The following is a 26,694-nucleotide window of genomic DNA, read 5'->3' on the forward strand; positions in this document are numbered from 1 at the left end:
GGGGATCCTCTGATATGGCAGGGTTCTCTGCGATAGTAGGGTTCCCTAATAGGGGGGTCTCTGGTATGGGGGTGTTTCCCTGATATGGGGGTCCTATGATATTGGGGCTCCTCTACGTACATAGATACACACGTCGAAGATAGGAGCAGGAGGAGGCTTTTTGGCCCTTCGAGGCTGCTCTGCCATTTATCATGATCATGGCTGATCATCCATCTCAATAGCCTAATCCTGCTTTCTCCCCATGACCTTTGATCCCATTCTTCCCACGTGCTATATCCAGCTGCCTCTTGAATATATTCAATGTTTTAGCGTCAACTACTTCCTGTGGTAATGAATTCCACAGGCTCACCTCTCTTTGGGTGGTGATATGGGAGGGTCCTCTGATATGGGTGAGTCCTCTGTTATGGGGAGTCCCCTGATATGGCTGGTTTCTCTGATATGGAAGGGTTCACTGATGTGGATGGGTTCTCTGGTAAGGGGGGTGGTTCTTTGAGATGGGGGTTTCTCTGGTATGGGGGGTTCTCTGGTATGGGGGGTTCTTTGAGATGGTGGGTTCTCTGGTATGGAGGTGTTTGGTAGAATTTGCTTTGTGGGGGGGGGGGGAGCCCTCCAATGGACTTTTGGGGCACCTACCTTAAATACCCGGGCCCACTGCGATGTCTACTACTTCAGGGGGCGCTGGCAAATACTTGGTGAATCCCAGGGGAGAGGGCCAGAGCATCATGGAGGTGTGGAGAATCCCATGTCCAGCCTGTTAATAGGATACAGATGTGTTCAAATGACCTATTTGCATCCTCCTGCTAGCGCGGGACCAAGGAATCAGAAACAGATTGTTGCCTGCCGCTGATCCCGTTTTTTCTCCGAAAAGAGATTCTCTGCTACAGGCGCCATTTGCAAAGAATCACCCCCATTGTCTACACCCCAGGGAATCTCCATCATTCAAAACAATATTTTATAGCCATCTCTTTGTAAACAAGTAAATGGTTAAAATCAATCATTATCTCACCTTTTACAACTCCTTAATTAGAGCTTTTATTTTTTTCAGAAATGTTTTTAGTGGCTTTTCACTGTTTTGCATCAGTGTGTATGGGGTACACTGTGAAGAGCATGATCATACGTTAACAGATATACAACATAACAATAGTCCAATCCTAATCTGCCGAACATATTTGCAAGTTTCAGGGGGTGGTACCCATCTGGTATAGGGTGTGGTCAGTGTGTGTATACCTTTGTACTTCCCTGGAATCTTTTGACCCTGTTTCTGGGTCCTTCCTTTGTGGCTATGTTTTCAACCTTCTGCTGTCTGTCTTGTTGGTTTCTGCCCTATTGCTCCCTCCCCTCCCTATTCCCTTTCCTCCCCACTTCCTCCTTTGTGTTTTGTGGCCCATCTGCAGATCCACTTACCTCATGCTCTATCGGCTGTTAGTCAAAAGCAGGTCCTGGAACAAGTTGGTGAAGACATGGAAGCCCTCTTCTGAGCTCCAGATGGTGAATTTGATTTTCTCCAATTGAAGAACTTCCAACAGGTTGGTCAGCCAGTCTGCAGCATTGGGTGGTGCTGCTGATCGCCAGCCGAGCAGGATTCTCCAGCGGGCGATTAGGGAGGCAAAAGCTACGGTGTTGGCCCCCTTCCCCATCAAGAGTTCAGGCTGGTCTGATACCCCAAAGACTGCCACTTTTGTGCTTGACTCCACCTTCACCCCACAACCTTGGACATTGCCTCAGGGAAGACATATCCAGAACATTTGGGTGTGGTTGACTGGGCTTCCCTGGCACCATTCACATTTGTCCTCCACCTTCAGGAAGAACTTGCTCATTCGGGTTCTGGTTAGGTGCATTCTGTGCACCCCCTTTAGCTGCATTAGGCCAGTGCATTAGGCCCATCTCAAAGAACCACCCCCCTTACCAGAGAACCCATCCACATCAGCGTATGTGGAGGTGGATTTTGCCCTATTCTGTGCTTTGCCCCCGATACCCCAGCCTATTTCTATCCCCAGTTCTTCCTCCCATTTTTCTCTTGTCTCGGCGGGGAGAGTGCCTCCTCCTCCAACAGTCGCCCATAGAGGTCCCCGCAGTTCCCCTCCACTAACTTTGCCTGCGTCCAACAGCTCCTCTACCAGTGAGTGTCCAGGCATCTGTCGGCATTTCCCTACGGCGGAAGTTTCTGATCTGTATGTATCGTAGCTCATTCCCTTTGGGCAGTTGAAAACTCTCCATCAGTTCTTCTAGCGTCGCTACTCTGTCCTCCATGTGAAAGTCATTATCAATGTCCCCCAATGTCTTCACCTTTTAAAGGTGGCTTCCATTGTGCCGGGTGAGAACCTGTGATCGTTACAGATGGGGGCCATGGTGGACATATCGGTCAGGCTGAAATGTTGCCTTAGTTGGTTCAATGCCCGGAATGAGGCCATTATCACTGGGATTGGCTGGTGGGGATGGGAGCCCTGCTGGGCCCCTTCACATATACACACACAAACGGCAAGATCATTTTGTCTACTGTGATAAAAAAAAGCCTTGGTGATGTAGATAGGTGTGGATCTGAAAAGGAAGAGAAACCTGGGCAGCATGTTCATTTTGATTGTCTGCACCCTCCCTGCGAGGGAGAGTGGGAGTGTGTCCCACCTCCGCAGGTCCTTCTTTACTTCCTCCACCAGGCTTGTCAAGTTCCATTTGTGGATCCGTGCCCATTCGTGGGCAATTTGGATCCCCAGGTAGCGGAATTTGTTTTGGGCTTGTTTGAACAGCAGTCCCTCCAACTCTGCCCCTCCCCCTTGCTGGTTCACCGGGAAGATTTCATTTTTGCTCAGGTTGGGTTTGTAGCCCGAGAAGGCTCCAAACACTTTCAGGAACCTCATGATCCCATCCATGCTGCTTAAGGGGTCTAAGACGTAGAGGAGCAGGTCATCTGCATAGAGTGAGACTCTGTGCTCTCTGCTCCTCTCTGGATCCCCTTCCAATCATCAGTGGCTTGATTCCCAGGATGAATAGAAGCGGGGACATTGGGCATCTGCTGCCTCACGGCGCCGAGGTCCCAGGTTCGAACCCGACCCAGGGTCACTGTCTATGTGGAGTTTGCACATTCTCCCTGTGTTTGCGTGGGTTTCACCCCCACAACCTAAAGATGTGCAGGGTAGGTGGATTGGCCACGCTAAATTGCCCCTTAATTGGAAAAAATGAATTAGGGACTCTAAATCTGAAAAAAAGATATCTGCCCTGTGCTCCTGTGCAGCTGGAATTATTTAGAGCTAGTCGTGTTAATCCACACGCTCGCCATGGGAGCGTTGTACAGGAGTTCCACCCAGGCGGTGAACTCCACTCCAAGCCCAAACAGGTTCACAGACTCGCTAGCAAGGGGCGCTCTACCTGCAATGCTAGCACAAGCCTCAATCTCGCTGATACCGTGAAAGACAAAGACCCGATCGAACACAGGACCTACAGCACCAGTACTTCCATGAGGAACCTCCACTCGACTCTGGGTCCAGAGAGATGATCGCCTCAAATGTTCTCTTTCTGGATGGGGGTCAATATCACGTTCAGCCAGTTCTGATGTTCGATGTTAGCTGTCTACCTTTAACAAAGCCCACCTGCTCCTCTGCGACCACCTCTGGCACGTAGTTCTCCAGTCGCGAAGGCAGGATCTTGGCTATTATTTTCATGCCTACATTGACAACGAGATGGAGTGTAGGACCCGCATTTGGTTGGATTTTTGCCTTTCTTGGATATCAGCGAGATTGAGACTTGTGCTTGGATTGGAGATAGAGTGCCACTTGCGAGCGAGTCTGTGAACTTGTCCCAAAGGTGCGGGGCCGATGCTGTCCTAAATCTTGTGGAGAATTCCATCTAGTTCGGGCTTCTTCCCCAACCGCATGGAGTTAATGCTCTCCATGACTTTTTCAAGTTCTACTAGAGCTTTCAGCACCCATTTCCAACCCTCCCCACGACTACATGTCCAGTTCATCGAGGAACTTCTTCATCCTCGCCTCCCCTTCGGGGGGCTTGGAGGTGTACATTCCCTGGTAGAAGGCCTTGAATGCTTTATCTACCTTTTCCAGTTCAGCTACCAGCCTGCCGTTGTTGTCCCTAATTTGTGCGGTTTCCCTTATGGCTGCCTGCTTTCCCAGCTGGTGAGCAGGTATCTAACCTTGTCTCCATGTTCGTACAGGGTTCAACTGTGACTCGCGGAGTTGATGCACTGTTTTCCTAGTGGACAGCAGGTCAAAGTCCATTTGTATCTTTTTCCTCCACACCAGAAGCTCTACGTTCGGGGTCTCGGAATATCACCGGTCCACCTTGTAGCGCACAAAGACTCACGAGAGACGAATAGAGATGAAGTCGATGAGGCTTTATTAAGCGTGACTTGATTCCCCGCAGTTCAGTAACAGACTGGCCTGCGGGGGAGAACTCCTGGTTCTTATACTCCGCCTTCAGGGCAGAGCTAGAGGTCAACAGCCAACCAGGACCCGGGATCTGTCAGCCAATGACATCACGGCTTCACAGTCCCACATGACCCCTAATGCATACTACCACATTCACCCCTTGTTAAAAATGAACCCGGCGGGGTGGTGCTTCGCATGGTGGTAGGGGTTACAAGGCTGGTCCTGGGAGGAAAGCTTTTGCATGTCATCACAGTATGTACAGGGTTTTTTTTTGTTTTGCACTATTTACTGTAGTCGTAAGGGGGAAAAGAAAAAAGTTCTCGTTAAAGTCCACAACATTGTAGTATTACATCCATGCCACGAGTCGGTCGGGCGGTCTGGTCGTCCTTGTCGATCGCCTCGGCCCCGGTGGTGGTGCTTGTTCCCGTGTTGTCGTCTCCGGGAGCCTTACGGTTTCTGCGTCAGCTTCACTTCACTTCTGGTCGGACCTGGGAGGAGGACCGATCCTCCCGGGAAGGGGGCGGTGGCGGGGTGCGCCGGCTGCAGGGAGGGGGGTGATTGGTGTCGGGGGGGTGTGCGTGTTGCCGGCGGGCGCCAGATCTCGCAGGGAGACCATGTCCTGTCGGCCGTCGGGGTACTCCACGTAAGCTTGGAGGAGGTGAACCCTCTCGACCAACGGGTCCGACTTGTGCGCCCGCACATGTTTTCGGAGCAAGATGGGTCCTGGGGCCGCCAGCCAGGTCGGCAGCGACGTTCCAGAGGAGGACTTCCTGGGGAAGACAAGGAGGCGCTCATGAGGCGTTTGGTTAGTGCTAGTACACAGTAGCGACCGGATGGAGTGGAGAGCGTCCGGGAGGAACTCCTGCCACCGTGAAACTGGGAGGTCCCTGGACCGTAGGGCCAGTAGAACGGTCTTCCAGACCGTGCCGTTCTCCCTCTCTACTTGCCCGTTCCCCCGGGGGTTGTAGCTGGTCGTCCTGCTCGAGGCTATACCGTTGCTGAGCAGGAACTGGCGCAGCTCGTCACTCATGAAGGAGGACCCCCTGTCGCTGTGGACGTATGCGGGGCAACCGAACAGTGTGAATATGGTGTTGAGGGCTTTAACGACTGTGGCCGCTGTCATGTCAGGGCAGGGGATGGCGAAGGGGAAACGGGAGTACTCGTCCACCACATTCGGGAAGTATGTGTTGCGGTCGGTGGAGGGGAGGGGCCCTTTGAAATCTAGACTAAGGCGTTCAAAGGGACGGGAAGCCTTAATCAGGTGCGCTCTATCCGGCCTGAAAAAATGCGGTTTGCACTCTGCGCAGATGTGGCAGTCCCTTGTGACTGTACGGACCTCCTCTAAAGAGTATGGGAGGTTGCGGGACTTGATGAAGTGGTAAAACCGAGTGACCTCCGGGTGGCAGAGGTCCTCGTGGAGGGTTTGGAGGCGGTTAATTTGTGCGTTGGCACATGTGCTGCGGGATAGGGCATCGGACGGCTCGTTCAGCTTTCCGGGACGATACAAAATCTCGTAGTTGAAGGTGGAAAGCTCGACCCTCCACCTTAAGATCTTGTCGTTTTTGATTTTGCCCCGCAGTGCATTATCGAACATGAAGGCTACCGACCGTTGGTCAGTGAGGAGAGTGAATCTCCTGCCGGCCAGGTAATGCCTCCAATGTCGCACAGCTTCCACTATGGCTTGGGCTTCCTTTTCCACTGAGGAGTGGCGGATTTCTGAGGCGTGGAGGGTTCGGGAGAAAAAGGCCACGGGCCTGCCCGCTTGGTTAAGGGTGGCCGCTAGAGCTACGTCGGAGGCGTCGCTCTCGACCTGGAAGGGGAGGGACTCGTCGATGGCGCGCATCGTGGCCTTTGCGATATCCGCTTTGATGCGGCTGAAGGCCTGGCAAGCCTCTGTCGACAGAGGGAAGGTCGTGGTCTGTATCAGGGGGCGGGCCTTGTCTGCGTACTGGGGGACCCACTGGGCGTAATATGAAAAGAACCCCAGGCAGCGTTTTAGGGCTTTTGAGCAGTGAGGGAGGGGAAATTCCATGAGGGGGCGCATGCGTTCGGGGTCGGGGCCTATTATCCCATTGCACACTACATATCCCAAGATGGCTAGCCGGTTTGTGCTGAAAACGCACTTGTCCTCGTTGTATGTGAGGTTCAAGGCTTTAGCAGTGTGGAGGAATTTTTGGAGGTTGGCGTTGTGGTCCTGCTGATCGTGGCCACAGATGGTTACGTTGTCGAGAAACGGGAACGTGGCCTGCAACCCGTGTTGATCAACCATTCAGTCCATCTCTCGTTGGAAGACCGAGACCCCGTTTGTGACGCCAAATGGGACCCTTAGGAAGTGGTATAATCGCCCGTCTGCCTCGAAGGCTGTGTACTTGCGGTCACTAGGGCGGATGGGGAGCTGATGGTAGGCGGACTTGAGGTCCACGGTGGAGAAGACCTTATATTGGGCAATCCGATTGACCATGTCGGATATGCGGGGGAGAGGGTACGCATCTAGTTGTGTGTACCTGTTGATGGTCTGGCTATAGTCTATGACCATCCTTTGCTTCTCCCCTGTCTTTACTACTACCACCTGTGCTCTCCAGGGACTATTGCTGGCCTGGATTATGCCTTCCTTCAGTAGCCGCTGGACTTCGGACCGAATGAATGTCCAGTCCTGGGCGCTGTACCGTCTGCTCCTAGTGGCGACGTGTTTGCAATCCGGGGTGAGGTTTGCAAACAAGGATGGGGGCTCAACCTTGAGGGTTGCGAGGCCGCAGATAGCGAGTGGGGGTATTGGGCCGCCGAATTGGAAGGTTAGGCTCTGCAGATTGCACTGGAAGTCTAATCCCAGTAATGTGGGCGCGCAGAGTTGGGGAAGGACGTAGAGCCTGTAGTTTTTAAACTCCCTCCCTTGCACCGTTAGGGTTACTATGCAGAAGCCTTTAATCTGTACGGAGTGGGATCCTGCGGCTAGGGAAATCTTTTGCGCACTGGGACGGATGGTCAAAAAACAGCGTCTTACCGTGTCGGGGTGGATGAAGCTTTCTGTGCTCCCGGAGTCGAGCAGGCATGGTGTCTCGTGCCCGTTTATCAGCACCGTTGTTGTCGTCGTCTGGAGCGTCCGGGGCCGTGCTTGGTCCAGCGACATTGAGGCCAGGCGTGATCGTAGTGCTTGAGCGTCTTCCTAGAACCCCGTGGAGCCGTCGACACTGGGGTCCGTTGTTGCCGTCCAAGATGGCGGCGGGGGTGAACAAAATGGCCGCCCCCATGCATCGCACATGGCTGGGGGGTCACAAGATGGCGGTGGGGGTGGACAAAATGGCCGCCCCCATGCGTCGCACAGGGCTGGGGGGTCCCAAGATGGCGGCGCCCCTCCTCCCCTCGTGGTGGCCGGGACCCAAAATGGCGGCGCCTGCGGGTCGCACATGGGGCGCTGGGGGGGTTGGGGAGCGTTTGAAACGCGCAGGACTGCTTCTTCTCCTGGGACAACGGCGACCTCCCGGGACCGGCACACAGTCGTGAAATGGCCCTTTTTCCCGCAGCTCTTGCAAGTCGCTGCGCGGGCCGGGCAGCGCTGCCGGGGGTGTTTCGCCTGGCCGCAGAAATAGCAGCGGGCTCCCCCGGGACGACTGGGCGTCTGAACCGCGCAAGCCTGTGGGGTGGGGTTTATCGCGACGGGGGTCCACGGAGCCCAAGGGGCTGCCGCGCGGTCAGGGACGTACGCGCGGGCGTTTCGCGCGGCTACATCCAGGGAGGCTGCAAGGGCCCGTGCCTCTGAGAGTCCCAGCGACTCTTTTTCCAAAAGTCTTTGGCGGATTTGGGGAGAGTTCATACCTGCCACAAAAGCATTGCGCATCAACATGTCCATATGTTCAATCGCGTTTACCGGCGGGCAGCTGCAGGCCCGTCCCAAAATTAGCAGCGCGGCGTAGAATTCATCCAGTGATTCTCCGGGACTTTGCCGTCTCATTGCGAGTTGGTAGCGTGCGTAGATCTGGTTCACTGGGCGAACATAGATGCTCTTTAGTGCTGTGAACGCCGTCTGGAAATCCTCTGCGTCTTCGATGAGAGGGAAAATTTCCGGGCTTACCCTCGATTGCCGGACCTGTAGTTTCTGGTCTTCTGTGACCCGGCCGGGGGCCGTTCTGAGGTAGGCCTCGAGACAAGTCTGCCAGTGTTTGAAAACTGCTGCTGAGTTCGCTGCGTGGGGGCTGATCCTCAGGCAATCCGGGATGATCCTGAGCTCCATAGTCCTTTAAGCACGCTTAATAAATTGTAGCGCACAAAGACTCACGAGAGACGAATAGAGATGAAGTCGATGAGGCTTTATTAAGCGTGACGTGGTTCCCCGCAGTTCAGTAACAGACTGGCCTGCGGGGGGGGGAACTCCTGGTTCTTATACTCTGCCTTCAGGGCGGAGCTAGAGGTCAACAGCCAACCAGGACCCGGGATCTGTCAGCCAATGACATCACGGCTTCACAGTCCCACATGACCCCTAATGCATACTACCACACACCTCCACTATGGAGTCGACCTGTTGTTGTCTAACCAGCCTCTTCTGCCTGTCTGTTAGCGCTTTATAAGCGATAATCTCACCCCTGACCTTAGCCTTCAGCTTCTCCCAGAATGAGGAGGGTGAGACCTCCCTATTCTGGTTATTGGTAATATACCCGTCTGTGACCTGTGACATTTTCTCCACCACCACCATGATTAGTCGGTGCGTGCCTATGTCGGGGATTTCCACCATGTTCTTTCCAGTTGGGAGCGTATACATTGACCAGGACTACTAGTGCCCCTTCCAGGACATTGCTGACCATGACGTACACTCCCCTGGGTCTGTAACCTTCCTTGTCACGAAAAATGCTGTCCTCTTATTGAGCAGTATGGCTACCCCCCTAGCAGGAATGGTACTTTTGTCCCATCCAGCCCTTTCTTACGCATAGTCGGTCCTTCTCCCTTCTCTTGGTGGAAGACTATGTTAGCTTTCATACTTTTTAGGTGGGTGAAAACTCTGGATTTTCTCACTGGGCCCTTAGGTCTCCTAACGTTCCAAATAACTACTTTAATGGGGGTTTCTGTTCTCTCCCTTCTGCAGGATCAACCATACTTACCTCGTGGATGCACCCCTGCACTTGTTGGGGGATCATCCAAGGTGGCTGTGCTCACCGTACTCACCATGAGGCTGGGCCACTGCACTCCAGTGTTACCCTTTGTCCAGGGACTGCGAACCATATGTACACCATGTGGATGGGCCCCTGCACTGGAGTGTTCCTTTGTTTAGGGACCCTCCAAAGTGTCTGCCTGCGGTGCTATTTTGTTTCCTATTGCTATGTGTAGCCTGTTGTCGCCATCCTAGAGCCCTCCCCCAACCCTTTGTTCCCCTTATCGTTCTGCTTCTCCCCCTTCCACCTCTCCCCCCCCTGATGTTTTCTCCCCCTCCCCCATTTACCCCTCTAACTATTCCCCCTTGGGTGGTGTATACCCGCCCTGTCACCTGGCACCCTCTTCCCGGCGGGGGATGCACTGCAGCCCTCCCTCACTCCTACCCCTTGGTGCTAGCTTTCCCGCTATTGCAGTGGCACCGCACGTGAGGTCGGTCTAGGCCTATCCTTCGCCCGCTACTTTTCTTCCCCCTCTTCCAACTTCTCACCCTGCGCTCTGCTGTCTTCGCCCCCTCCCCTTTCTTTTAGCTCTCAGGTCCAGAGCAAGGTGGTACAGTCCCACGCAAATTGTCTTTTCAGTCTTTCCAGCTGACCGTTTCACCGTTCTTCTGTTGCTGCCTTCCCAGCCCATTCTCTAGGACGAATGTGTCTGAGTTCGCAGGGGCTGGAAGTATAGTTTCCTGCCCTGGAAAGTGATCCATAATTTTGTTGGATACAGCTTCCCAAGGTTCATCCCACTTTTGAAGAGGGCCACCTTTGCTCTGTTAAACTCTGCCCGGCACTTGGCCAGGTCTGCCACAATGTCCTGTTGTATCCAAATCTGGCATCCCTCCCAATTGCAAGCCTTTTGTGATTTTGGTGCCGGTCCATTTTCATGATTATTTCCCTCGACTGCCCCCAGGCCCTTGGTTTCGGCCGGAGTGACCTGTGGGCTCTGTCTACCTGTGGAGGGTTAGGGAAACTGTCCCTTCCCACCAGTTTTCTCAGCATCTGGGCCACGTAGTTTGTGGGGTTCCTGCTTTTGGTTCACTCCGGCAGGCCCACTATCCTCAGATTTTGGCGCCGCGACCGATTCTCCTGGTCCTTTATCTTCCTTTTAATTTTCCCTGCATCGCCACCAATCTCACTATCTCCGTCTCCAGGGTGACGATCCGGTCGCTCTTGTCTGTTAAGGCCTTTTCCAGCTCTTTAATGGTGTTCCCCTGGGCCCCCTGTTGCCTCACCACCTTGTCCAGCATGGCGGCCAGTGCATTAATGACCGCACCTTGACTGCTGCCTTTATGTTGACCTTGATGTCCTCTTTGAGCTTCCTTAGCTGCCTGGTGAGAAACTTGTTCCATCCGCCCTCCGGCAAGAGGGAGCTTCATTTGTGGCTTTTTGGTCCTGTGATGATATGCATGAGGCAAGTTTGTACATAATGTTATGCACGACCTCCGATCACTAGGTGGCAGTGTAAAATCCACCACATGACCATGTGCCACGTGGCGGGGGAGTTGGGAGTAGGTCGTGCTGGAGGACAGACGTATTTTGCAGTAGTTCCACAATAGTTAATTAGTGTTAATAGTTTATTATTTTATTTACCCTAGTTATCTTATCACTCAGTTGTTCTATGATAAATTGTTAAAACTAAATGTGCTGTTGTTCATCATTCACTTCGGCCAATCAATACAACATGACAGGTCGCTCTTTTTCAGGCGTTTCTTCTCCTTGAAGGTCCGCTGTTCAATTTGCTTGCTTCTCCTGGCTTCTGTTGCTTTTTGCCTCTTTTTGGCCACTGGAGCTGCTATTGTTCGGCATCACTCTTTGTATTTCGATTGTCGAGGGTGAGGGGATGATTTTTTCCCGGTCAGGTGACCAATTCCAACTAAAGAAGCCTCATTTCGAATTCTTAGGAAGAGAACCACCTTTCCTGCATCCACTTAGCACATCCCCGTCACCGGAAGACTAGCTTTGGTTTTTAATTAATTTTGGTGTGGCACGGTGGCACAGTGGTTAGCACTGCTGCCTCACAGCTCCAGGGACATGGGTTCAATTCTGGCCTCAGGTCACTATCTGTACGGAGTTTACACTTTCTCCCCGTGTCTGCGTGGATTTCCTCCATGCTCCGGCTCACTCCCATAGTCCAAAAATGTGCAGGTTAAGTGGATTGACCATGTTAAATTGCCCCTTAGTGTCCAAAAATGTTAGGTGGGTTTTAGGTGGGGTTACTGGGTTACGAGGATAGGGTGGAGGCGTGGGCTTATGCATGGTGCTCGTTTCAAGGGCCAGTACAGATGCGATGGACTGAATGGCCTCCTTCGGCACTGTAAATTCCATGATTATGATTCTACGGGATGTGGGCACCACTGGTTAGATCAGCATTTATATCCTATTCCTAGTTGCCGTTCAGAAGGTGGTGGTGAGTTGCATTTTTGAATCACTGTAGGTCATGTGGCGTAGGTACACCTACTGGGGTATTCGGGAGGCAGTTGCAGGATGTTGCCCCAGTGACAGTGAAGGAACGCCAATATATTTCCAAGTCAGGATAGTGAGTGACTTGGAGGGGAACCTCCAGGTGGTTGGGTTCCCGGGTATCTGCTGCTTTTGTCCTTCTAGGTGGTAGTGGTCGTAGGTTTGGAAGGTGCTATCTAAGGAACCTTGGCGAGTTACTGCAGTGCATCTTGTAGATGGTACACACGACTGCCACTGTTTGTCGATGGTGGAGGGTTTGAATGTTTGTGGAAGGGGGGGCAATCAAGCGGGTTGCTTAGTCCTGGATGGTGTCGAGCTTTTTTTTTTTGAAAAATATTTTTATTTAACATTTTCAAAATTTTTACATTTTTACAACAATACACAATCTCTTCCCCCCCCCCCCCCCCCCCCCCCACCCCCAACCCCTCAACAGCAACTAGACCTCCAAAATGTAACACAAACAAACCCCATTCTCTGGTGGAACCCCTCATCCGCCCATTTCAGAGCAGATTCCACGTTCTCCAAATACAGGAACTCCAGTCAGTCCCCCAGCCATTCCAAGGCACTAGGGGGGAGAAGCTGACCTCCACACCAACAGAACCTGTTTGCGAGCAATCAACGAGGTGAAGGCTAAAACATTTGCCCCCGCTCCCATCTACAGATCTACAATTCCAGCAGGTCAGAAACGCCGAAAATGGCCTCCAGGGGCCCCGGCTCCAATTCCATCTGCAGAACCTCAGACATGGTGCTGAAAAACGAACCCTAATATTTCTTCAACTTCGGGCAGGACCAGAACATACAAACATGATTGGTAGGGCCCCACCCTCATGGCTCACAACTATCCTCCACTCCCTCAAACAATTGGCTCATCCTTGCACTTGTTAAATGTGCCCTGTACACCACTTTTAACTGAATCAACCCCAGCCTTTCACATGAGATCGAGCTATTGACCCTTCGCAACACTTCACACCATAACCCTTCATCCAGTCCCATTCCCAACTCTTCCTCCCATTTGGCCTTAATCCCATCCATGGACCCCCTTCCCCCCCCTCCCACTGACAGCAACGAGGAGCCCGGTGCCACGAGAAAGCTCTGGAAAACCTTCTTTGCAAAATTCCGCACCTGCATATACCTGAAGCCCTGCTTACGCCGAAACCCATCCTTCACACTCGGCTCTTCCAAACTTGCAAATCACCACTCCAGAAACAAATCGTTCATCTCTTTTACTCCTTTCTACTCTGATCCCTGGAACCTTGTATCCATCCTCCCTGGTTCAGACCCATGATTCTCTCTTATCGGCATCACCCTCGACCCTGCCCGCAAATTGCTACCTGCACCCCCAAGTACCTAAATCGTAACCCTTCCACTCCCTTTCACTCTTCCCTAGTTCAATTTATACCCCAAAAGTGCCCCAAATTTCCCCAGCATCCCCATTATATCCCTCACCGATAAGCTCGGATTCAAAATGTACAGCAGCAAATCATCTGCATACAGAGACACCCTGGGCGGGATTCTCCACTCCCGCGCCGAAGTGCCCACGCCGTTGTGAACGCCATCGAGGTTCACAACGGCGCGAAACGGCCCCTATCCCGACCGATTCAGGGCCCGATAATGGGCTAGGAGCGGGGCCGCGTCATCTACACGCGCCAGGCCTTGTTACCGCGTAAAGGCGTCGCCGCATACATGACGCGGCCGGCGCCGCATAACTGGCGTCACCCGCGCATGCGCGGGTTGGCCAGCGCCAACCCGCGCATGCATGGTTGCTGTCCTCTCCGAGTCCGCCCCGCAAGAAGATGGCGGACGGATCTTGCGGGGCTGCGGAAGGAAGGAGGTCCTCCTTCAGAGAGGACGGCCCGACGATCGGTGGGCACTGATCACGGGCCACCCCACATTTGAGGTACCCCCCGGTGCAGGATCCCCCCTCCCCCCCCCCCCGCCCCCCGCAGGCCGCCCCCCCCCACCGTTCCCGCGCTGTTCCCGACCAGGTGTGGACGGCGCCGGGGGGAACCCGGCGTTTTGGGCTGGCCGCTCGGCCCATCCGGGTCTGAGAATAGCTGGGGTGCTGGAGAATCGCCATTTTGGGTGTCTCAGGCGATTCTCCGGCCTGCGGCCCACGGAACCCGACAGGGCCGTTCCCGCCGCTTGGGAGAATCGCGGGAGGGCGTCGGACCGGCGTCGCAGAAAATTTTGCCGGCCCAGGCGATTCTCCCAACCGACGCGAGAGTGGAGAATCCCGCCCCTATGTTCCCCCCTCACTATCTCCCTCCATAGGCCAGCGCAATAGCCAAGGGCTCAAACACCAATGCAAACAAAAGGGAATATGGGGCATGTTGTGTCGAGCTTAAGAGTTCTTATTGGTGCTGCACTCATTGCCAGAGGGTTTCTAGCCTTTGACCTGTTCTGGTAGCCACAGTATTAATATGGTTTGTATCAATAATGGTGACCATGAAACGACTGGATTGCTCCAAAACCCTATCTGGTTAACTCATGTCCTTTAGTGAAGGAAATCGCTGCCCTTGTCTCAGGTGGCTGGCGTCTGGCTCCAGCCCCACAGCAATGTAGTTCACTGTCCTGTGAAGGGGCTTAGCCATCCACTAGATTCATAGAATCATAGAATTCCTACAGTGCAGAAGGAAGCCATTCAGCCCATCGAGTCTACACTTACCCTCTGAAAGAGCACCCGGCCTAGGCCTAAACCCCACTCTATCCTCGTAAATCAGTCAGCCCAGGGCAGCACGGTAGCACAAGTGGCTAGCACTGTGGCTTCACAGCACCAGGGTCCCAGGTTCAATTCCCCGCTAGGCCACTGTCTCTGCGGAGTCTGCACGTTCTCCCTGTGTCTGCGTGGGTTTCCTCCGGGTGCTCCGGTTTCCTCCCGCAGTCCAAAGATGTGCAGGTTAGGGGGATTGGCCGTGCTAAATTGGCCTTAGTGTCCAAAAAGGTTAGAAGGGGTTATTGGGCTATGGGGATAGAGTGGAAGTGAAGGCTTAAGTGGGTCGGTGCAGACTCGGTGGGCCGGTTAGCCTCCTTCTGCATTGTATGTTCTATGTTCTATGTTCTACCCCACATCACCTTTTTGGACACAAAGAGGCAATTTAGCATGGCCAATCTACCTAACCCGCACCTCTTTGGAATGTGGTGGAAACCGGAGCACCCGGAGGTAACCCACGCAGACACGGGGAGAGCATACAAACTCCACACAGACAGTCACCCGCCACTGGAATTGAGGCTGGGTCCCTGGCACTGATAGGCAGCAGTGCTAACCACTGTGCTACTGTGCCGTGTATTCAAGACAGCCTCCTTAGGGACAACTAAGGACAGGTAATAAATGTTGGCCTTTCCAAAGATGCACACATCCTATGGATGAATAAATAGAAATTGTTGGAAAACCATTTTCATTAAAATACCTGATAAGCTCCTTCTCGGTTCTAGGTAATAATTCAGTAACTGATGTGTGTTTTTTTTTCCCCAAAATGGAGTTCTTCTTGGCTATTACCTTAGTGTGGCTATTGTGTTCTTATCAGCCAAAGTGGTTGTAAAATCCCACAAGGGGTATTGGATTTAACAATTACTTAGGGGGTCCTTTAAGAGAATCAACTAAAATATACTGGAAAATAAAACGATTCTTGAAAAATTACTGAATCTACAGAAATATGGGGCGAAATTCTCCCCAAACGGCGCGATGTCTGCCGACTGGCGCCCAAAACGGCGCCAATCAGACGGGCATCGCACCGCCCCAAAGGTGCGGAATGCTCCGCATCTTTGGGGGCCGAGCCCCAACATTGAGGGGCTAGGCCGGCGCCGGAGGGATTTCTGCCCCGCCAGCTGGCGGAAACGGCCTTTGTTGCCCCGCCAGCTGGTGCGGAAATGACATGTCGGGGCGGCACATGCGCGGGAGCGTTAGCGGCCGCTGACAGTTTCCCGCGCATGCGCAGTGGAGAGAGTCTCTTCCGCCTCCGCCATGGTGGAGACCGTCGGAGGGCCGCCCAGGCCCAGCAACCAGCTGCCACCCAAACGGTTCCCGGGTTCCTGGATGTAATTGACCCACCCGGACAACCGATGCGTGTGGACACCCAGGGACTGAGTAATGGGATGAGGGTCATCTTCCAGGACCTGCACACGCAGCTGGAGGAGTCTATCCGCGCCCAGGAGCAGGGTGTGGTGCCGCTCATCGCAGCCACCCAGGCCGACACAGCACGGGTCGCGTCCGCGGTGGAGGCAATGGGTGAAGGGGTTTTGGCCATGGGTCAGGTTTTGCAAGGCGTTGGGCTTCACGTACACGCGTCATCCATGGCCCAGGAGCGGGCTGCCCTCTCACAGGTAGCCATGCGCCAGAGCCAACACGACATTGCCGCCGCTCTCCGGGCCCTGGCTGAGTCTCACCATGCCATGGCCCGGTCCCAGCAGGCGATGGCCCAGTCCCAGCAGTCGGTCGCGGAGAGCATTGACCGCCTGGCGCACGTGATGGATGGTGTCGCACACTCACAGGTCGAGATCGCACAGACCTTGGCAGGAATGTTGCACTCCCTGGGCCCCGTCTCGTCGAACATTCGGACCATGGTCGATACCGCTGCAGGCCTCCAGGACTGGCAGCGCCAGGCGTCAGGGGTGCGACGAGGCATGTCTCCGAGCGCATCTCCGTCCCACAGTGAGGCCCGGGGGCCACCGGGCTCCCCGAGGGAGGAGGAGGTTCTGGGGCCCGTCCCGGTAGCTCCACCAAGGGACGTCCCGGCACACTCGGCCTCCTCCTGTTCCGTCCCTGGCGCATCTGGTGGGGAGCGGGCAGGTCAGGGTGGCACCACGCCATCCAGCACGCCCGCAGAGCAGCCTGGCCCATCGAAGCCGGGCCGCCCAAGGAAACGTGTGCCGACGGGGAGCCATGTCGAAGGGCGTGATTCACAGCAGTCCGCCTCCACTCCTGCTGTACCATCTGGGAACACACCTAGGCGTAGTGGTAGGGCCCGTAAGGCAAAGTCGTTCGGCAAGTAAGAAGTTGGCACGGGTGCAGGGCACAGTCTAGTTGTAGTGGGTAGATCACCTATGTTTACCACACGAATAAACGCACTGTTAAATCTGACTTGTAAGACTGTGTGCTATGTCCGGTGCCGGGGGCTCGTGAGGGTGCCCGATTGGCGTAGTGGTATACGAGCCGTTCAAGGTCTGTTCTGGATGTGCTGATCCTTCCCCGCCCCCCCGCCCCCCGCCCCCCATAATCGGACACCGTTGTCCTCGGTACACCGACGCCAGCCACCCCATGGACATGTGGTGAAATATCCGTCACAAATGCTGTGAGCCCCGGAGTGCATGGTTCAGCTAGAGCCATGAGTCAGACCTTGGCTGGCGAATCTGAGCACACAGCTCATCGCAGAGCGGGCTGTCATCATTCAACATGGCACTAATCACACCCGCTTACCCAATCATTAATGTTGTGCAATCCCGTAGTGCCGCAGTGGTAAGATGATGTGGAATTGTTGCCGTGAACGCAGTGCGGGGGCGGGGGGGGGGGGGGGGGTTGGGGGGAGGTGGTGGGCGCTGTGTGGTGCCCATGTACAGGAGTGACGGTGCAAGTGGCAGTGTTCAGCGAATCCCACCCCCACAGTGCGTGAACCGTGCGGCCACCAACGCGTCACGTGCCCGCTGTCCGCGGCGGTGCCGTCACACAGCCTCCTGGGCATAACGAGCAGCCGGGCAGTGTCTGCGTCCTGCGCCCCTCCCCCCACCCTGATGCGCCCCATCATCTTCATCCTCCGCATCCTCCTCTTCCCCATCCCCCTCGTTTGCGTTGGCTCCGGTGCGTCGGGTCCTCCCTTCGGCTCCTCCCCTCTGCATGGCAATGTTGTGCAGCGCACACAAGACCACAACTATGTGACCGACCCTATCGGGCCGGTACTGCAGGGCCCGTCCTGATCGGTCCAGGCATCTGAAGCGCATCTTCAGCAGCCCGAAGCACCGCTCCACCACACCCCTGGTTGCTGCATGGGCCTCGTTGTATAGGCGCTCCGCGTTGGTGTGAGGCCTCCGTATTGGCGTCAGCAGCCATGACCTCAATGGATAGCCCTTGTCGCCCAGCAACCAGCCCCTCAACCTGGGGGGGTGAGGGGGGGGGGGGGGGCATCCATCGAACATTGCGGGGATGAACGACTGTGCCAGAATGTAGGCGTCATACATACTGCCGGGGTACTTTGCACACACGTGCATGATCTTCATGTGGGGGTCGTACACCACCTGAATGTTCATGGAATATGCGCCCTTTCTGTTCATGAACACTTCCCTGTTGTCTGCAGGTGGGCGCATGGGGACGTGCACACCATCGATGACACCCTGGACCATCGGTATCCCGGCCACCTTGGCGAATCCACGTGCCCGTGCTTCCTGCTGTGCTCGGTCCTCGGGGAATTGAATGTACCTGTCCGCGATGGCGTACAAGGCGTCGGTGACGGCCCTGATGCACCTGTGGACCGATGCCTGTGATATCCCGGATAGGTCCCCGCTCGGCGCCTGGAAGGAACCGTTCGCATAGAAGTTTAGAGCCACCGTCAGCTTGACGGAGACTGGTATCGCGTGTCCTCCTTCCATTCCACGTGGTGCGAGGTGCGCCACGAGCTGGCATATATGTGCGACCGTCTCCCTGCTGAACCGTAGTCTCCTCCTGCATGTGATGTCCTTTAGGGCCTCGAACGACATTCTGTCACGGTACACCCTCGGCCTTGCTGGACGCCTGTGGCGCCCTGGCACCACCATCAGTGGATCCTCCTGCTCCACCTGCTTCATCTCCTCCTCCTGCTCCCCCCAAGCACTTCCTCTGCATTCCTCGCCGTCTGGCAATCAATGTTCCCCTCGGCATCCCCCTGTACATTCGGGTCCTGAGCGCCTGCGGCCTGCAGGTCGACGACGGGCCACTCCGCGGCCATCCCCTCTGCTGCACCGGCGACCGCTGCATCTGCAGGCACTGTGGGCCGTCCGACTCTACGCTGCCGGATGGCAAACTCCAGAGCTATTGCTCCAACCACAGCAGTGAACATCGCTGTCTGGTTGGCATACATGGTGACCTGCAGGAGGGTGGAGGGGGGCAGAGAAACGACATGTTACACGGAGGTTCTTCACACCTCGTCAGCCGGGCTGCATGGGATCCCTGTGTGTCCCGGTGGGATGGTCGCGCTGCAGACACGCAGCCAGCCTAACACCTGGTCACTGTCTGCGCCCAACGGTCAGTTCACACCGTACTGCTCACCAGTGTGCCACTCGCCTGTGCCCATCAGCCACACGCAACCTGCGGCCGTGTCCTCGTCACCGTCCTGCCATATCAGGGCGGCTGACATGTGGCATCCGCGGATGGACGATACCATCTACACTCTCCCTCACCCCCCCTCCCACCTGCACGCTCTTCCACCCCCCTCCCACCTGCACGCTCTCCCGCCCCCTCCTCCCACCTGCACACTCTCCCTCATCCCCCTCCCACCTGCACACTCTCCCACACCCCCCCTCCCACCTGCACACTCTCCCTAACCCCCCTCCCACCTGCACGCTCTCCCACACCCCCCCTCCCACATGCACACTCTCCCACACCCCCCCTCCCACCTGCACACTCTCCCTAACCCCCCTCCCACATGCACACTCTCCCACACCCCCCCTCCCACCTGCACGCTCTTCCACACCCCCCCTCCCACCTGCACACTCTCCCACCCCCCCACCTGCACACTCTCCCCCCTCCCACCTGCACGCTCGCCCTCACCCCCCCTCCCACCTGCACGCTCTCCCACACCCCCCCCCCACCTGCACACTCTCCCACCCCTCCACCACCTGCACACTCTCCCGCACCCCCCTCCTACCTGCACCCTCTCCCACACCCCCCCTCCCACCTGCACGCTCTCCCACACCCCCCTCCCACCTGCACACTCTCCCACCCCCCCACCTGCACACTCTCCCGCACCCCTCCTCCCACCTGCACGCTCTCCCATCCCCCCTCCCACCTGCACACTCTCCCACCCCCCCACCTGCACACTCTCCCGCACCCCCCCTCCCACCTGCACGCTCTCCCACACCCCCACCTGCACACTCTCCCGCACCCCCCCTCCCACCTGCACGCTCTCCCACCCCCCTCCCACCTGCACGCTCTCCCACACCCCCACCTGCACACTCTCCCGCACCCCCCCTCCCACCTGCACGCTCTCCCACCCCCCTCCCACCTGCACACTCTCCCACCCCCCCACCTGCACACTCTCCCGCACCCCCCCCTCCCACCTGCACGCTCTCCCACACCCCCCCTCCCACCTGCACACTCTCCCGCAACCCCCCTCCCACCTGCACACTCACCCCCCCACCCCCACCTGCACACTCTCCCCCCCCCCCCCCCACCTGCACACTCTCCCACACCCCCCCCTTTGGCCGCAGCCTTCTCAGGGAAGCCGACCCGGTCTCCAGGCGCTGCACTACAGTCCACTCACCTCCTCACTGCTCAGCGTCAGCCAGCACGACTGGCTGACGACTTTAAAAAGCAGGTGTGAACGGCGACGGCGTGAACTGGGGTCACGCCGTCGGGACTTCGGCCCATCTGGGCCTGCGAATAGCAGGGGTGCCGGAGAATCACCGTTTTGGGTGTCTCGGGTGATTCTCCGGATTGCGGCCCGCAAAACTCGACAGGGCCGTTCCCGCCGCTTGGGAGAATCGCGGGAGGGCGTCGGATCGGCGTCGCGGGAAATTTTGGCGGCCCAGGCGATTCTCCCAACCGGCGTGGGAGTGGAGAATCGCGCCCAAAGTGTTTTGGATACCTCTTCAACCGCACTGAGTACCTTGGGCGAAATTCTCCCCCAACGGCGCGATGTCCGCCGACTGGCGCCAAAAACGGCGCCAATCAGACGGGCATCGCGCCGGCCCAAAGGTGCGGAATGCTCCGCATCTTTGGGGGCCGAGCCCCAACATTGAGGGGCTAGGCCGACGCCGGAGATATTTCTGCCCCGCCAGCTTGCGGAAATGGCGTTTGTTGCCCCTCCAGCTGGCGCGGAAATGCGGCGCATGCGCGGGAGCGTCAGCGGCGGCCGACAGTTTCCCGCGCATGCGCAGTGGGGAGAGTCTCTTCCGCTTCCGCCATGGTGGAGGCCGTGGCGGAGGCGGAAGGGAAAGAGTGCCCCCACGGCACAGGCCCGCCCGCGGATCGGTGGGCCCCGATCGTGGGCCAGGCCATCGTGGGGGCACCCCCCGGGGTCAGATCGCCCCGCGCACCCCCCCCCCCCCCCCCCAGGACCCCGGAGCCCGCCCACGCCGCCTGGTCCCGACGGTAAATACCAGCTTTGATTTACGCCGGCGGGACAGGCAATTTCTGGGCGGGACTTCGGCCCATCCGGGCCGGAGAATTGAGCGGGGGGTCCCGCCAACTGGCGCGGCCCGATTCCCGCCCCCGCCCAATCTCCGGTACCGGAGACTTCGGCGGGGGCGTGATTCACGGCGGCCAACGGTCATTCTCCGACCCGGCGGGGGGGTCGGAGAATGACGCCCCTTATCTCGAGTAGAGATAAGAAGATCTTTCACAGTGGGAATGCTTGTCTTCCCTGTGATCCTTGCAGAGTATGAGCTCTCCCGCTAGTGGTGGGGTATCTCAATTACCCAGTGTATATAAGGTCAACCAGTAAGGCACCGACCAGAATAGGAACCCGGTAATAATCTACTGGGTATCGTATATATAGTTTGTACAAATAATACTCCATTCTTACTTTACTCGGTGTGGATGTCCGTGTTCACATTAAAGTGGTACAGCTATGGGTCTGAAACCAGCTCAAGATATATAAATTGGTGGATTCTCAAGAGTCCATTAATAATGCTGTAGTTATAGGTCAAGGGAGTTTGTAAAGTTTGAGTTGCATCAAATTTAGCAGCTGTAGGTTGTGGCTCTGTGACCGTCAGTTTTGAAATGCTAAATCCTATTGAGATGCTGTCTGGAGGCATTCCAGATGTTGATGTCACTGAGTGGTGAATGTGTGCCCTACACAGTCAATTTCACAGACCATCATTTAATGTCAATATAGCAGTGGAGCTTGTGACACTCATGTTGTAAGTGATACAGCAAATTCACACAGGGTATCAGGTGATTAAACTCAAATAGAACATAGGAGATAAAACATACAGTGCAGAAGGAGGCCATTCTTTCCATTGAGTCTGCACCGACCCACTTAAGCCCTCACTTCCACCCTATCCCCGTAACCCAATAACACCTCCTAACCTTTTTTTGGTCACTAAGGGCAATATATCATGGCCAATTCACCTAACCTGCACATCTTTGGACTGTGGGAGGAAACCGGAGCACCCGGAGGAAACCCATGCAGACATGGGGAGAACGTGCAGACTCCGCACAGACAGTGACCCAGCGGGGAATCGAACCTGTGACTCGGGCGCTTTGAAGCCACAGTGCTATCCACTTGTGTTACCATGCTGCCCTACTTGGCTACCGTGCTGCGGTAATGGACTCTTGAGAATCCACCAATTTATATGTCCAAAGGTTTTGTCCGAGATCTGTTGCTACACTATTAACTGCACAAAAACAGAATCTCACTGTCTGTCCATCATTGACATGCTCTTGAGTAGGACGAAGTTGCGCTCAAGATGGAACCTGATATTACCACAGAAGGGTAAATTTTATTTTCACTCATGTTGCAAATGCCTGGTTTCCCTCACTGACCTGTTAGCAAATCACATTTTCAGCAACCTGGGATGCAGAAAACTTAGAAACCTAAATGTAAAGGATAAATCTAAGTACCCGCAGATGCCACGCCACAACTAACTTTGTGTCACTATATTGTAATGTCATTCACAGTATTTTCCTGCAGGATTAAAGTTGGTGTCAACCTTTTGCTGTTTACACATTTATTTTTAGAATATAATCTTTCTAATCTACTTCTACCTATTTCTCTAGTTGCAAAAGACCTATCGAACTGTGCAAAGTAATGCTGTAGTAAACATTCTAGGATACATGTAAGTAAAAAATTTTAAGAAAATACTTTTTTACAGTCGCATTTGATTCTTAAGGTCTAATGTTGAACATAGGAAAGTAGAAGCTGGAAAGTGAACACAAGAAGGAATAGAAACATTTATGCATTTTATTAAGTGTCCACGAAGGTAAGATTTCCTTATTATTGCCATTGCCTGGACCCCAAATATCTGCTCTGCAATTTAAAAAAAACAATGGGCGCGATTTACCGGCCACGTCCTGCCGGAATTGGGATGGGACACAGCCGATAAATCCTGGGAACGGCCTCTCCCAGGATTCCCATCAATAGGCGACGTTGCAATCCGATCCTGCCCACAATGGCACTGCCAAGCGTTTCCCGTCAAAAGTCAATAAAAACCAAGTGCTGTTAGATAGCGGGGTCGCTCCTGGTGCTATAAGAGCCAAGAACGACCTCTCTAATCTCCCCCAGAATGGACTCTTTTTTTCTTTGGTTAGATTGTGCCAAATGTTGAGATGGTTCACTTTGTAAAAGATCAACAGGGTCTACTTCTGGGAGGGGGGCCAACCTACAACCTGGCTTGTTTTGGCAGTGGTTTTGGATTCCTCACTTCATGAGCATGCAAATCATAAAAGCTCCTCAAATCCCACAAATCTGGATGGCAGGGTGGGACGAGGCCGTGACCAGGATTGTACTTTGTCTCTTCTGGTGAAGTGTGCTCCTCTGCAGATTAACATGTCCACATCCTGCATTCGATTATTATTTAACAGCCTTGAATACAGGGCTTTAGTTTCTAATTATTTCAGTGGCTAGGAGCATCGCTGGCTGGACCGGCATTTGTTGCCCAACTCTAAATGCCCTCGAGAATGCGGTGGTGAGCTGCCTTCTTGAACCATTCCATCTTGTGTAGGTACGCGTACAGTACTGTTGTGAAGCCAGCCTCTACTTTAAGATTGGTTTATTTCCAGGGCAGCACGGTGGCACAGTGGTTAGCACTGCTGCCTCATGGTGCCGAGGTCCCAGGTTCAATCCCGGCTCTGGGTCACTGTCTGTGTGGAGTTTGCACATTCTCCCTGTGTTTGTGTGGGTTTCACCCCCACAACCCAAAGATGTGCAGGGTAGGTGGATTGGCCACACTAAATTGCCCCTTAATTGGCAAAAATGAATTGGGTACTCTAAATTTATTTTTTTTAAAGATTGGTTTATTTCCAAGACTGCAGAGCCCCCACGCACATACTTTCCCAGTTGCCCTATTTTTCAATGTACAATTACCCATGATCTGCTAAAAAACATAATTGCCATCGAACCTAAACAATGTAATTAATAATACTTTGACAGATTCCACTTTTTTCTTTTCAATTGAACAAGCTTTCAAACTAATTAAAAAAAAAATTATATGTATTTTCCCATCTTGTTTGACTCACCTATAACAATGAGTATATCCCATATTCCCTCTTCTTTAAACAATTTTATTCTCAATCATTGATAAAAAAATTACAAACCAAAGAAAATATATTGTTTCCATATCTTCATATTAGCACAAGATGTCCCTCTTTCAGTTCAACTAATATGTCTGACAGTTGGTAACTTGCATCCATCCCTTTTATTTTGGTAATATCTCATCTTTTTAATATTTATTTTATGCTAGCAAGATTAATTTTCAACTTTTTTTTTCAGTGACACCCTTGATTGAATGAACATTGTCCCAAAGAGAGTGATTATCCACATAAAATGCAAACATTTCTCATATTTCCCTTTACATAGCATTGTCTTCAGTATATTAGATGAGTACATCCCCATATATATTGCTTCTACTAACACCAGTGTGTAGAAGGTGGGGGGGGGGGGGGGGGGGGGGGGAGTGCGGGAGGAGGATACCACCCTGACTAACTACATCTTGTTCACCAAATGTTTCTTAAAATTCTCCATTGGCGGGATCCTCAGTTTCGCTGGCAGCGCACTCACGGGCCATGGATTTCCCGATAGCGTGGGGGTGCCCACAATGGGAAACCCCATTAGCCGGCTGCCAGGTAGGAGAATCATCTCTCTGCCAGCGGGGCCTTGCCGCACCAGAAAACGGTCCGGCAGTTGGAGAATCCTGCCCCTAATCTTTGTTCAAAACTTTGTCTTGTCTAGTCTAGATTTAGCCTTTTACATGCCATCGGAAAGCAGTGGTGTATTGGTATTGTCACTGGATTAGTAATCCAGAGACCAAGGGTCATTCTGTGGGGACCCAGATTCGTGTCCCACCATGGCAGAATTTGAATTCAATAGGACATCTGGGGCGAAATTCCTCGCATTATCGGCGGAAAGTTCCGCCGATCGGCGCAAAAAAACGGCGCAAATCCCACTTGCGTCACGTCATAAAAATGGGCCGATAGTCTGCGGCCCGAAATGGGCTAGCAGCGACGTAACGGGATCCGCGCTTGTGCAGTGGTTCACGCCGTGCAGCGTCATACGCGCTGCACAGCGTGACGGCTCATAAGGCCGCGCAGCTCCCCCCCCACCCGACCGGAACAGCCGACCGCAACACCCGACTTGATGGCTGGCCGTCGCTCAGCCCCGAGGTTCGAGTCACGCGATGTGGAGGCGCTCCTGGACGCGGTGGAGCAGAGGAGGGACGCCCTGTATCCCGGGCACGACCGCAGAGTTGCCCCACACCACAGCCGGCGTCTGTGGAGGGAGGTGGCAGAGGCCGTCACCCGCTGTGGCCCCTAACACAACGGACAGGCACCCAGTGCCACAAGAAGGTGAACAACCTCGTCAGAGCAGGCAGGGTGAGCCTCCCCCATATCCCCCATATCCCCCCTCCCCCAAATTCCCCCTCCCCATATCCCCCCTCCCCCATATCCCCCCTCCCCATATCCCCATATCCCCCCTCCCCCATATCCCCCATATCCCCCCTCCCCCATATCCCCCATATTCCCCCCTCCCCCATATCCCCCCCTCCCCCATATCCCCATATCCCCCCTCCCCCATATCCCCCTCCCCCCATATCCCCCCTCCCCCATATCCCCCCCTCCCCCATATCCCCCCATATTCCCCCCTCCCCCATATCCCCCCTCCCCATATCCCCCATATTCCCCCCTCCCCCATATCCCCCCTCCCCCATATCCCCCATATCCCCCCTCCCCCATATCCCCCATATCCCCCCCTCCCCCATATCCCCCATATCCCCAAGTGAATCCAGCCCTAACCTTAACCTCTGCAATGCACGCGCAACCGATGGCGTGCATTCATATACCTGCCTAACACTGTTGCCTTTTACCCCCTGCCACCCGCCCCCCCCCCCCCTCCCAGGAGAAGCGCGCACACAACAATAGGGAGCATGTGAGGACTGGAGGAGGGCCCGCTGATGAGAGGCCACTGACCGTACACGAGGAAAGGGCCCTGGAACTGGCTGGCGGACCTGAGGACCGGGAGGTTGCTGATGCAGAGGTCGGGGCCCCACGAGCAAGTGAGCCACCAACAGCCCGTCCCCATATCCCCCCTCCCCTATATCCCCCTCCCCCGTATCACCTGATCACTGCCTGATGTCTAACCATGCATGCTTCGTTGTGTATCGCAGGACCAAACGTCCAGGCACCCATCCCCGCAGATGCACACCGCCCGCAGGATGCCCCTCGGAGACCACAGGAGACGGAGAGACCCGCACCCTCCAGCATGCGACGCCCGCAGGATGCCCCTCGGAGACCACAGGAGACGGAGAGACCCGCACCCTCCAGCATGCGACGCCCGCAGGATGCCCCTCGGAGACCACGGGAGACGGAGAGACCCGCACCCTCCAGC

The 26,694-nt window shown here is 54.9% G+C and overlaps 1 protein-coding gene across 1 annotated transcript in view; it reads left to right on the forward strand.

The window, feature by feature from the left end:
* Positions 1 to 24,736, forward strand: part of LOC140411465 (uncharacterized) — a 58,823-nt gene extending 34,087 nt beyond the window's left edge. Inside the window, exons 5-6 of the mRNA XM_072500562.1 lie at positions 22,872 to 22,930; positions 24,670 to 24,736. Coding sequence (XP_072356663.1) covers positions 22,872 to 22,930; positions 24,670 to 24,736 — 126 coding nt within the window. The remainder of the gene's footprint in view (positions 1 to 22,871; positions 22,931 to 24,669) is intronic.
* The last annotated feature ends 1,958 nt before the right edge of the window (positions 24,737 to 26,694 follow it).

This window comes from Scyliorhinus torazame, chromosome 4 (assembly GCF_047496885.1).
Source record: "Scyliorhinus torazame isolate Kashiwa2021f chromosome 4, sScyTor2.1, whole genome shotgun sequence".
Lineage (NCBI taxonomy): Eukaryota > Metazoa > Chordata > Chondrichthyes > Carcharhiniformes > Scyliorhinidae > Scyliorhinus > Scyliorhinus torazame.